This window comes from Metopolophium dirhodum, chromosome 7 (genome assembly GCF_019925205.1).
Source record: "Metopolophium dirhodum isolate CAU chromosome 7, ASM1992520v1, whole genome shotgun sequence".
Classification (NCBI taxonomy): domain Eukaryota; kingdom Metazoa; phylum Arthropoda; class Insecta; order Hemiptera; family Aphididae; genus Metopolophium; species Metopolophium dirhodum.
Genome location: NC_083566.1, coordinates 30,733,357 through 30,746,781, shown reverse-complemented (window position 1 = coordinate 30,746,781; position 13,425 = coordinate 30,733,357). Strand labels below are relative to the sequence as shown.

Here is a 13,425-nt window from a genome sequence, read left to right as displayed (position 1 = left end):
CTAGTATAAAAGTGATTTTTTCGATGGATATTCGGGACGATCAAAACCATGTGTTCAACGTAACATTGGCAAAACTCATAGGCTTATATCAAACTTTGGATCCATCAACGACAAAATATCGTGGGAAAAACGTCTACCGCATTGTCATGGCATTCATTACGCTCTATATTGGCGTAACTGGGGTGATATTGACCTTAAGCGGTGCATACTATTGGAAAAATAATATGCCTTTAAGTGTAGATTGTTACTGGAAAGGTATCGTTTCGTATGCCATGTGCTACTCGATGTGCCTCGTCGTCCACTACTCTAATGACATATGGAACTGTTTGTCGATCACGTGCTACGGTTTAACATCGAATAGCCTCCGAGACAGACACATACTGGATGGTTGGAGAGAACGATCTGTGTTGATAACGACTATATTGGCATTCGTGTATTTTATGTCAGCGTTAATTTTCTTTGTTAGTGCTCTGGCATTGTCAAACGATAAATTACCGGTCAAAAATCACGAAGGATTGGTCAGAAATTACCGTTATAACTTATTCAATTTGTATTTATTTGTATCCGAAGACACGTACAATGCACACTACTATATGTTTTACATTGTCGAGGGTTGGGGCGTAGTCTCATTGTTAACATCATTCTTCGTATTTGATGTCGTTCTGGTGACACTTTGCTTAGCTATAACCTGTCAGTTGCAAATGATTTGCACCGCGTTCGAATCAGTTGGGCATAAATCGCTTGCCGATCATCCTTCCTCAAATGGTGAGTACGGCTATTGAAGTATGCGTACATTATATAGTTTATTAATTACAAAGTACTATATACACAATTCATATACATTTAAATTTAGGTATAGTAATCTTTATTTCCAGTGAAATAAACTAACTTTTTTTTATTTCGTTAAGTAAAAGTTATATTGATATAATATAATAATCTGTTTACAGAGTAATTCACCAAAAATGACCACCCCCTTAATATGATTTTTAACGAATGTATTCTAACTTTGATTTTTGTATTCCTTATTAAAACCTTATTTTAAAATGTTTATCGCCATATTTTTATTCATAATGAATGTTTTCTAACTTTGATTAGTGGAATGCTTTTTAAAACCGTATTTTACATTTTTTTAGATTTTTTGCACTATTTTACAATACGTCAATGTTTTTTGAGAAATTATCAGAATATAATTGATTACGTAAAAGGGTGGATACCATTTAAAAACAGATGATTTTTAAACTAAAGAATTTAAAAATATTGTCTTTAAGTATATTAAAAATACCAAATATTAGAATACGAATAATTTTATTATGCTTATTGTGAGTAGTGAGTCATCCTGTATTATAACAAGTGTCGAATGAATCTTTGTGATTCAAGATTCAATAGGACACTGTTATATAATATATTATGTTATATTTTAACTCCAGCTTGGACACGATCAGAAAATTAGTATTTAAAAAAAAAAAAAATGTTAAACTTTTTAAATGTTTTTGTCATTATTTAAAAAAAATACTGTTTAATGTCTATACTATTGACCCATGAAAGTATAAACTAGATTGAATTTGTTATCAGAAACCTAGATGAAGCATAAATCAAAATTTAAACTTCAGTTGCACATACAAGTAAATGAAGTAATACAATTCTGTATTTATAGGTATATCGTACGATAAAGAATGCTTTTTCAGACCGATAGTATATTTTAAAAACAATTTTTGAACTTTTTTAAATGTTTTACTTCACTTATACAGCATATGGTTGACATTTACTGAACCATTGTTATATGGACTCAATAATATGCTCTATTTACATGTAGATTGCAGAGATGAAAAAAAAGAGTTAACTAACAAACATGACTTAATACATGATGAATTAAAAACAATCATAATGGATCATCAAGCAGTTATGAAGTAAGAGTTAAATTATATTCAAATTAAAATATAATAATAATTTATGATGGTAGAGCTAGAGGTGCAAACATTTTGTCAAATCCACACTAACAGAAAACTTATTTGAACAATGGTTTATTCATGATGTGGGGAGACATCAAACATAACTCCAAACCCTCATGGCCCTACCATATTTCAAATTTACCCTTAACCCGTCACCGCAAAAATTCTGAAAGCCATACAAATGTGTTCTAATAACAAAATTATTAATTGCAAAAAAAATTGAAGCTGGAGATGAAAGTATATTTTGATATGTAAGAGTTTTGATGGGGAAGTACACCCCCCCCCCCCCCGTGTTTCTAAATGTTATCTTTTGGACAACAAATGACTAAATACGGTTCATATTATGTTTCTTTTTCAGGAAATATGATGTATTTTTAACATTATTTAAAAGAGTTTTGTTGATACAAATGGTTGTATTTACAATAGCGTTCATCATAACTTGGTTTTGTTTCATAATGGTAAAAATAAATATGATATTCAATTCAAAGAAGTTCTTTGCTTATAGTATTTGTGAACTAATTTATAAATTTATAACGTATCTGGGGTAAAATGATTTCAGAGTTTCTCCAACGAAGAAAGATTTAAAAGTTCGAGGACATTTATTGTAAAAATCTTTTGTGGAATTCCTCCAAATGTGTTTAAATTATTCGCCACGTGTTATTTATTTGAAAAGTTACACAATCAAGTAAATTGAAATCTATTATTTTTAGAATATTAATATATTGTATATGTTGATTGCGAATGTACGTCCTATACTTTGTTATATTATTAAATACAAAAATTATTTTAAAACTATTAGAGTTGAGATTCACATTGCATTGTTCATTATTTTATAACTTATCAAAAATACAAAAAATAAAATTTTATATTAATAATAATAATTAATGAGCTTGTACCCCCACATGATATATCTTAATTTTTACTTATTTTCTATACATGGGGTATACTACCTATATAATAATTTAAGTAACAATTTCTGATAATTCATTATACGTTCAACAAAAATAAAAATATATTATGCCTTAAAAAAAAGTGGTCGATTTAACAAATTATATACCTAATTACAGTTATTTGATGAATACTTATAAAAATGTTTACTTTTTTTATGAAAGAAAGATTCAATAGTATTCGCATTGTATAGTAGTAATTGGACTGAAATGGATATGAAGTGTAAGAAATTGATATTGTTAACAATGAAAATGAATAACGCTAACCACAAAAAGTTAAAATTTACTAGAACAAAAATTGTAAGCTTGGAAATGTTTTTTAAGGTGAGTACCCACTTATTTATATACCTACTACTTTACCAATATGATAAAATTTAGTCAAATGTATTTATAAAAAGGTGGGCAATTAGTGGTGTCACTCTGCTGTACAGTAGGTAGGTTACAAGTGGGTCATTGTAATGGAGTTAAATTTGAATTCAATGATATCATTGTATAAGAAAAACAATTCTGAGCGAAGACGGCCAGTCAGCCTATGATATATAAGTATATTACTAAGTATATTTGATGATATTATTGTTAATAAAGTAATTTATTTACCTATTTACATGGAACCTTGACTTAAATTTTCAATCGTTAGCTATAAAAGTTGAACATATTATTATAAATGTTGTCAAAATTCGAATTAAAATTTTTAATATTTTTCAACCGTAATTTTAACAATATATTAGGAGGCTTGTATTAAAGTTTGAAGCTTTTTAACCCAATGAATACAATTTGATAGACATTTATACAAAAAAAAAACTGAAAAAATTGAAAACTGAAAATGTCCGTAAACTGATCAAAACAAGTCAAAATGTTTTGAACATTTTATCATGTACTTATAAAATATGCTAATAGTATAAATATTAAACATTCATGGAAAATTTTATGTACCTACATTCTACGGTCATTTGTTTTAGAGTTACACCAAAAACCAAAATCGATTTTTTTGAAAACCAATTTTATGTAAGACTTCCTGTTTTCCTTAATTTTTTATGGTTTTTCCCTGTACTATTGAAAACTAATGAAAATTTAAAATTTTGACCTCCCATATGCATCAATTAGATTCAATTTCTCATCGAACAAAATACTGAAGTTGAAAATCGGAGGATTATTTTGGCTACTTATTGTGTATACAAACACAAATGAAAGAGAAAAAAAAACCCATATCATTGTAAAATCAACGTTCATTGGAACGCCCAGAATCTAAAATCAGGGGATCTCACTCTCCTAATAGGTTTTGAAGATACCTTTTCATTGGTTAGGTAATGTCAATATATGTGTGTTACATAGGTGGAAATCCATTAAAATTTCACGGGGGGCTAACATTTTTAACATCAATATGAGTGGGAGGATAAAACCCCGTAAGCTCCCCCCCCCAAATCACCGCCTATGATGTGTTAAATTTAAATTTAATGATAAATGATTCTTTATAAATATTATTGGGTGACAAAAAGTTGGTCAGCTTTTACTATTGCTAATGACATTTTATCTTAAATGTTCAATGTTGTCATTTTTGTTATTAAAACCTATTATAGGTAAAACTTAGGAATTATGAGAATTTTCGTATAGCACTATCAAGCTTTTTTTTAATATCATATCATAATAAATTATATCATATCATATTCATAATCATATCAAATAAAAATGTAAAAATTAAAATTATATACATACAACTGATGTTCGTATATATAAATCACCAGTGTTCGGACTTATCTAGATAAATTTATCTAGATGAATATCTAGATAATTATTTGTTCATATTTTATCTTATCTATAGATAAATAGTTACAAGGTATCTAAACGTTCATCTAAGATAATTTTTTTACTCATCTAAATTAATTCATCTAGATGCATTTTTTATTGATAAAATCGCGAAATTGTACAAACGCATTTAAATATTTATACAGATTCTCAAACCAAGTTTATGGTTTATAAATAATGTAATTATTTTTATTCATATCATCATTATTATTATTATGTTCCTAGTGCCCAACTAAAATATACCTATATTTAAAACCCATTTAAAAAAAATTGTATCTTTATTTTATCTAGATAAAAAAGTATTTATCTTTATCTTTATCTAGATAAATATGAGTTAAGTTATCTTTTATCTCTATCTAGTTACATTAGAGTTGCATTATCTTTATCTTTATCTAGATAAAAAACTACTTATCTAATCCGAACACTGTAAATCACACCAAAAACACTTCGTTATAACTCCGTGAAAAAAAAAAGTTAAGTTAAAAAAAAAAAATTTTGTAATGATTAAATCTTTAAAAGACGTGATATAATATGGAAATTAAGTAAAATGCCATTTTATCATATTACAAATACCTATGATGACAAATAAGATCATTTGTAATGTTAAATACTTAGTCAACATATTATGTTTAACTATTTGGCAGGACGTAGAAGTATACTTAAATAAATATAATCAAGTAACCACTACAGTATTTACAGTAATTAATAATGTATCAACAATATGTTGACTAAGTATTTAACATTACAATTGATCTTATTTGTCATCATAGGTATTTGTAATATTATAAAATGGCATTTTACTTAATTTCCATATTATATCACGTCTTTTAAAGATTTAATCATTACTAAATTTTTTTTTTTTAACTCAACTTTTTTTTTACACGGAGTATAACGAAGTGTTTTTGATGTGATATCAACTATTTTTAATGTTGATGTGTTAATTATCTGGTTTTCTATAATAATAATAATAATAATAATAATAATCTTTAATAACCGCTGGCCTCCTAATAGTAATATAGAAGGAAATAATAACAAAAGTATAAACACGTGGCGAACAATCGAGTGCAAGTCACGAAATGGTTTGTTTTTGCAATTGTCAGTTGTCACCATAAAGTAATAATATTGTCCGTGCGTCGTCCTAGTACATCGTCGCCGCCGCCGCGATGAGAGTAGTGGGAATGGATAAGCGGCGGGTCGGGGAATAATTACGATATTTTACCCCGACCCACCGCTTATCAATCCCCACTGTTCCGTACGCAAAATCGGTCTTAAAAGTACTTGAACATTTTTGCTTATAACTTACAAACTATCTAACCAATCTGCTAGCGAAATCGTCTATTCCCACCTGCACAATATTTCTGATCGATTGATACCTCATACTACTTTATATGTTAAGCCGTTTGCCCTGTAGAGCTTGGCAAAGAATTGACATAAATTAGGACGATTTTTCAATGATAAACTCGGTGTCCTGTTAGTATACGTTAGTGGCTACTCCGCTATCTTTTCTTACTTAGCTTCGCGCCACTACCGTCGCGCTGGATACTTGAATACTTCGAAATTAATTGTATTGTTTTGTAGAAAGTTGTATTATCATTTATTTGAAATGTTTCAAGTTTCTAATATTAACATTAAAATTCTTTTTGGTGAATTTGTTATATGTTAACTTCAAATGTTTACAAAAATCATTGCGATAATATGGTTTTGATTTTTTTTGAATAGCTGTTAGGAAATCTGATGAGAATCCTTGCATTAAATTATAAGTTTTAAAATAAATATATGAACACCTTTTTTGTGGTCTTGACAAATTATATTTTGTGTTAAAATATAATTTAAAAAATATAATATAAGTATTTGGTAGTATTATCAAGTTCTTATGGACCATTAAATATTACAAGAAAAAAATACAAAAATATTAAATAATTTTTTTTTTTTAATTACAGACCATGCGTGATTCTTACTCAGTTTTATCAGTTTTAATCAACTATATAAAAAACATGGATGAATAATTCTTCAAAATTTAGTTAGTTTATATAACGTACCTATCTAAATAAATTACTATATGGGTAGCTAGTATATAGGTATCTAGTTCTACTACACTCCGTCTAAATAACTCAACATATACAATATTTGAGTTTGATTAAACAGAATGTAACATGAAGACCTGCCAGATGAATATATAACTTTTGTTCTAATCAATATTTTTAATTTTTTTTTTTATATAATATATATCATTTATAGTTACTGACAGTACACGTATAATATAAAAAAATATTTTTATTTGTTAATACTTACCTACTAAAAATTTCTTGGGAATTTCCTGACATGAGTATATTTATTAAATTATTTATTAACCATATGATTTTCAAAATTTTTGTCATACGGTAAAGTAGCATCAGTTTTTTTTTATCTTGTCTTTCTGTTACGCTCTGTATAACAGTTTACCTAGATTTAATTATTAAAATAAATTAGTTCTAAGTTTATTTTATTGTTTTAATGTTTAGTAATGAGTAATGATTTTAAATCTTATGAAAAATATTTTCAAATACGTTAGAAATATCTAGCATATAATATTAAATATTAGTTGATTGAATAAAGTTAACTTGTTTACAAAATTATGATGTTGATTATGTTGTTGTACTTTAATTCAGTTTTGTAGGTCAAATAAATAACGATACATTTCTATTAATAGTATCAAACTTATTGACATGTGTATTCATTTTAAATGTAACATAATATTATTATGTTACATTCATCAAAGGATATGGTGCCCAAATTATATATTTATAAATATGGTTCAACATTCAAGATTAAACAATATAAAATAAATGTAATACCAGGCGCCATTTGGGGTATCGCATTCAGTGTTGGGAATTATCTAGATAAGATTTTTTTAAATAAATTATCTTTTAAAGTATCTAGATAATTATGTTACGATTTATCTAATGTTTAGCTTAGATAAAAAATGGGCTTATCTAGATAAATATTATAGTGCCCCTAAAAAATTATAAAACCAATATTACTAAAATTCTAATATAATATAAATTATTTATAAAATTATAAGAATATATTTCTTGTTATTATTGCCAACGACAATATTACGATAATACGAGAACCTGCATGCGGGCTTGCACTATACATCGTTCTCTACTAAAATTAATTAGTTATAGGTTTATTTCCCCATCCATTTCAAAAATAAATTAAAATTAACTTCGTAGAACTGTATTTCAAAGGTTCAATTCGTTGTTATTATAAATATTATGTCATTATATTGATATAAATCTAATATTACAAAAATACTAAAAAACAATAAAAATAAGTGTAAAAAAATGATATTTATCTAGATATTTATATAGATAAATGTATTGTTGTATTTATCTTTATCTAGATAAATTACATTTATGTTATCTTTATTTTTATCTAGATAATTTTTTAGTTATCTATTCCCAACACTAATCGCATTGGGGTACTCTATTCAAAATAAGGAACGCAAACGGCGACGACCAGTATTCGTCGGCGGCAGTCAGGTAACACCCGTTTGTTACATCCATCTAGTCATCACTTAACACGTTAAGTTAAATTATTTTAAAAAACTAAGGTAAGTTAAAAGTTACTCGTATTTTTTTCATTAACTCGTTAAGTTAAAAGTTAACTTTGGAAAAAAAAGTAAATTAACTTAGTGTAAAGTTAAAATTTGCTAATTTGCAAAAATAAAAAATTCCAGACACATAGTATGGTTTATTAGATAGTTTTTCTTTATGTTCAAGAAAATTACTGGGGAAATTCAAAATGATAGGTACATCAAAACACACTAAGCAATTTGCATTATTCTTCGGACGAAAATGAACTTAATTTAGTTAATTTTGAAATAAAATTAACTTGAACTTAACACGTTAATCTTGAAAAAAAAGTAACTTATTAAGTTAAAAGTTAATTTGAAAAAAAAAATTACGAGTTAATTAACTTAACGTTTAAACTTAATTTTATTTTTTAACTCGTTGATGCCCGCCTTGATACTTGCAGTGTAGTATCGCCACGCCCCTGCGCATAAGTCAGCCTTACTACTTACCACTTGCCAATTAGAATTTCATGCATCTATTATTTTATTATTTAATAATGTACCTATAGGCTATATTGATAATGTATTTACAGTTTTAGTTAATATCCAATTAATGTAGGCAATATGTTACTGACATCAGTTACTCATGACTACTTAACGGCAAAAGGTTTTGTATTTTCTAATGCATAGAGTACTATTTTTGAAATTACCATCAAAATGTAATTGTAAATTTTTGTTCACAATAATATTTTGTAATTGGTTTCTTACCCGTTAATAAATAAATAATAATAATAATCAGCGGTGTGTACTATTGGACAGACAATATACCTTTAAGCATAGATTATATTTGGAAAGGTATGATTTCGTTGTAGGTACATGTGCGTCATCGCCGTCCACTACTCGAATGACATATGGAACTGTTTGTCGATCAAGTGCTATGGTTATATTGCTAAGTTATTACTACTTACATTATTTATAACAGATTTGATAGCTTATTAATTAGTATTATACACACAATTCAAATACATTAACATATGTAGGTACCTATATAGTAATCTTTAGGTCCATTGAAATAACTTTTTTCATTAAGTATAAAACTAATATAAATATATAAAAATTAGTTTACAGGATATGATTCTCCGACAATGATCACCCCCATATTTTCATTTATAATGAATGTATTCTAACTTTGATTTTTGGAATGCTTATTAAAACCGTATTTTACATTTTTTGAGATTTATTGCATTACTTGACAATACATCAATGTTTTCTGAGAAATTATCAAAAAAGTAACGTTTTACGTCAATGGGTATCATTTAAAAACAGATGTGTTAAGTGGTATAAAAATCTCAAGAATTCAAAAACACAATTAAACAGTATTTAAGTATATTGAAAATTCCAAAAATCAGATAACGAATAACTGCAATATGCTTATAGTGAGTCACCCTTTATTATAATAAGTGTCAAGTGAACCTTTGTGACACTGTTTATAATAAGTGCTATATTTTAATTCAATGATAAATCATTAAATCATTGTCAACAAAAAACGATTCTAAGCGGAAGTGGTTAGAATATTTATATCTTAACAAATATTATTTTAATTTTTTTTCCGATTACATAAGAAAATTCATCAAAGTATAAATAAGGTTTGATTAGCTATCAGAAGCATCTATCAAAGTTTATGATCGTAACATATTTACTTATGAAAAAATCTGTATTTCGTATATGATAATATTTAGAATTGCTTTTAAAGACCGATATTAAATTTTAATATTATATAATTGAACTGTCATAAATTCTTTACTTAATTCATACAGTCATACTGATTGACATTTACTAAACCATATTTATAAGGACGCAATAATGCTCTAATTACTTGTAGATTGCAGAGATGAAAAAAAAAAGTTACCTAACGAACACGACTTAATATATGATGAATTAAGAACAATCATAATTGATCATCAAGCAGTTATCAAGTAAGCATTTAAATATATTTAACTTATTTAACTTATGAACAATTTATTTATTATTGTAGAACGAGGGGTGCACACATTTTGTCTAATCCACACTAATAGTGAACTTATCCGAACAATGGTATATTAATTTGGTGAATGGCATCAACCATTACTCCCGATCCCACAGCCCTACCGTACTTTGAATTCACCACTAACCCGTTACCGACAAAAATGTATTCTAATGACAAAATAATTGATTGAAAAATTTAAAAATTAGGACAGGCCCGTTTATAATAACAGTTTGTACAATAGGTTTACTGTATACACATATTTTTTTTAAAGGATTTTTTATACAGTTTTTTTTATGTTCAAATAATCATAATAACTAATATAATATAATTCTAAAACATAGGCTGACACCGCAGCGACGGGTGCACACTTTGTCAACCGCCACCACGGGCAACAACGGCGCCACACCGTCAACTCCCCCACAATGACTCAAAGGCACAGGGTGGGACGGGAACACGAGTCGCGCTGGACGGCCGGCTCTCTCTCTCTCTCTCTCGTATTCGAACCGTTGGGAAGACAACTTGTCGCCGTCGTCGTACCTGCGTAATACAACGCACGCCGAAAAGGGCTAATATATCGTTCGACCGCTATACCACGGGTTCCTTTTGTTCAACCATATCGGTATTGGTTTTGTACCCATTCGATACTTATTCATAGCATAAAGGCCGGTTTCCACTGTAATTCACGTACGCGCGTGTACGTGCATACAAATCCTTTGCTGCGATTGGTTGGTTAGGTTGAGTCACCGCACGATCAACCACGATACCGTGTCGTTGGACGTAGCTGAACATTTTTCGTGTACACGGCAAACATGTATACAGTGGAAATCCGCCCTAAGCTTCGTGACGATAAAGTGTTCTTCGATCTAAACCATTAACCTCGCCGATTTCGAGTGTCACCTACCACCTCAATAGTCTATCGTCGGACACTAGAGACCGGACTACCGCCGCAGATACTATCGTAGCCCGCGTCAAGGCACACCGCGCAAGACACACAGATGAAAACGAAAACGTACACTCGCGGATCCGATGGACTGTCACTACGAACCATATAGATATCCGATTTCATGTTTTCAAATTAAAAATGCGTATTTGGGTTGATTATAATTTATAAGGGTTAAAAAGATCAAGGTAATAATTAATTTATTATTTATTATATAATGACATAATATATTAAACTACTAGGCTAACATTGCTATAACTCCGCCTCCACTCACGTTTATTTTTTGTATGAAATATGTGTCAATAATGTTATTAAAATTATACATTAAAGTTATGCAATTATTGGACAGTAAGACTGTTAGAGATGGCAAGCAACGGTATCAGACCATGTTTAATATTTTGGCACGTAGCATCGGCTTATTGATGTTCAATTAATTTTTATTATTTTGTTTTATTGCATTTTATAAAAAACCACTTTTATCGTTCAATATTCAGTACTCGTTGTTATAATAATGCAAATTATTTCATGGGTACATAATAGGCAGATGTACCGCATGTACGCATCTGCACCGGATCCTGTAACCTTAGCTCGAATAAACCTTTTTTTTTCACCGGAATTACAGGCAATAAAAAAGGTGGATCGTAAACTCTTTGTACCGACAAAATATAATAAACATGACACAATTTAATCTGAATATCATATATTACTTGCCATTTAAATTTCGAAATTCCATAATTTTTACAGAAATGAATTGTCAGTAATCACAGCGAAGTGGACCAAACTCGTGATTAGCGATAATACCTACAACTACATAATATATGTTATACGACCGCAAAAGTTATAAAATATTAATAATTATTAAATTTTTTTTATTACTTAATACAGTAAAATAGTAAATTTTTGACGAATATTCGGGACGAGAAGAACCACGTTTTCAACTTACTATTGACCAATCTTACAGGTTTATATCAAAATTGGATCCTGAGACCATTAAATATTTAAATGTCGTGGTCAATGTGTCTACGTATTTAAACAAAAATGTATTTATTTTTTGTTTTGCTGCTTTTTTAAAATTATATATCTACAGTTCAACAGTCTTTAGTTGTATCACTCCTATATAAGTCTAGTGTCGACGAGCTTTTCAGCCGTGGACAACTCAAATGAACGGCATAGTGGTCAGTACTATTCCGTTTCACTCACCAAATTCACTTAATTAAAAAAAAAAACGTTGGGGGTAATATTTTATGATAAAATATATATATTTGGAGTCTTAAACTCTTAACTACTATCACTACATCTTGAGTGGTTCTATTTTGACAGTTTTTGCAATGTTGTACATATTATATTATATAATTATTATTATATATATGTATAATAATGAAGTACAATTGATATTAGTTAGTTGACTGGACTAATCAATAATATTATTATATAATTTGATTTTTTACGTTATGTTGCATTCGATAAGTGTCTGCAGGTAGGCAACCCAATTATCCAATTAACGAAGTAGTTGCTCTTTGTACGCCTGAAGTGTACCGAGTCGGTGACGTAATTTACTGGACATCCAGACAACGACGAGAAACAACGACAATCTGAAAGTAAGGTGAAGGAGAGACAATTTAGTTGTGGACCTAGGGGCCTCTCCAGTTTGGAGCAATTACCACTGGGTGCAATTATAATAATGAGCCTTGAAAAACTACTTAAAACTACGGCAGAATAAAGAGGGCAGCGGTGATCCAAGCCGGTGAGCAGTACAAATGGACGACTTGGGCATACAAGTATACAACAGCCAATGGTTATTGGTTATGATATGGTAATTTTATACGTTTAAGTATCAATTTATCTAATATTTTTGCGGAAAGCAGAAGTAAATATTAAATGCAACAATGCCCAACAGGTACCTATATAATATTATTATTTATTTTTCGGTAGCTGGTATTTGGTAATAAGTAGTATAATAATATTATAGTTGATTAATATTTTGATTTCTTAAGACCGTTTGACAGTAACGACGCGTATGGAACTAGCAAACGACGATCCTGCACGTATTGATGTTTTTGAACATATTGAACAATCATTTAGTTTGATGTGAAGCATTGTAAACCCTGCAAGTGGCATCTTCTGCTACGTTTCTGTATAGGAGAGTTTTACAGTTCAGTCCCAGATATGGAATTATATTTATGGCTGAATTCCGTCAGTAAAAC

At 28.9% G+C, this 13,425-nt stretch overlaps 1 protein-coding gene across 1 annotated transcript; it reads left to right on the top strand.

Moving 5' to 3' along the window:
• Positions 1–23: 23 nt before the first annotated feature.
• On the top strand, positions 24–6,705 carry LOC132948274 (odorant receptor 46a-like). The gene is made up of 6 exons (XM_061018682.1): positions 24–765; positions 1,814–1,907; positions 2,308–2,407; positions 2,509–2,634; positions 3,062–3,220; positions 6,640–6,705. The coding sequence occupies exons 1-6, from the start codon at positions 24–26 to the stop codon at positions 6,703–6,705; spliced, it is 1,287 nt and encodes a 428-aa protein (XP_060874665.1).
• Positions 6,706–13,425: the final 6,720 nt, after the last annotated feature.

What these genes read in the sequence shown, in the direction of transcription:
- LOC132948274 (XM_061018682.1), top strand. Translation starts at nt 24, where the DNA reads ATGGATATTCGGGACGATCAAAACCATGTGTTCAACGTAACATTGGCA. An exon ending in GATCATCAAGCAGTTATGAA is followed by an intron (nt 1,908 to 2,307) that starts GTAAGAGTTAAA and finishes TTTCTTTTTCAG; the next exon opens with GAAATATGATGTATTTTTAA. An exon ending in GCTTGGAAATGTTTTTTAAG is followed by an intron (nt 3,221 to 6,639) that starts GTGAGTACCCAC and finishes TTTTAATTACAG; the next exon opens with ACCATGCGTGATTCTTACTC.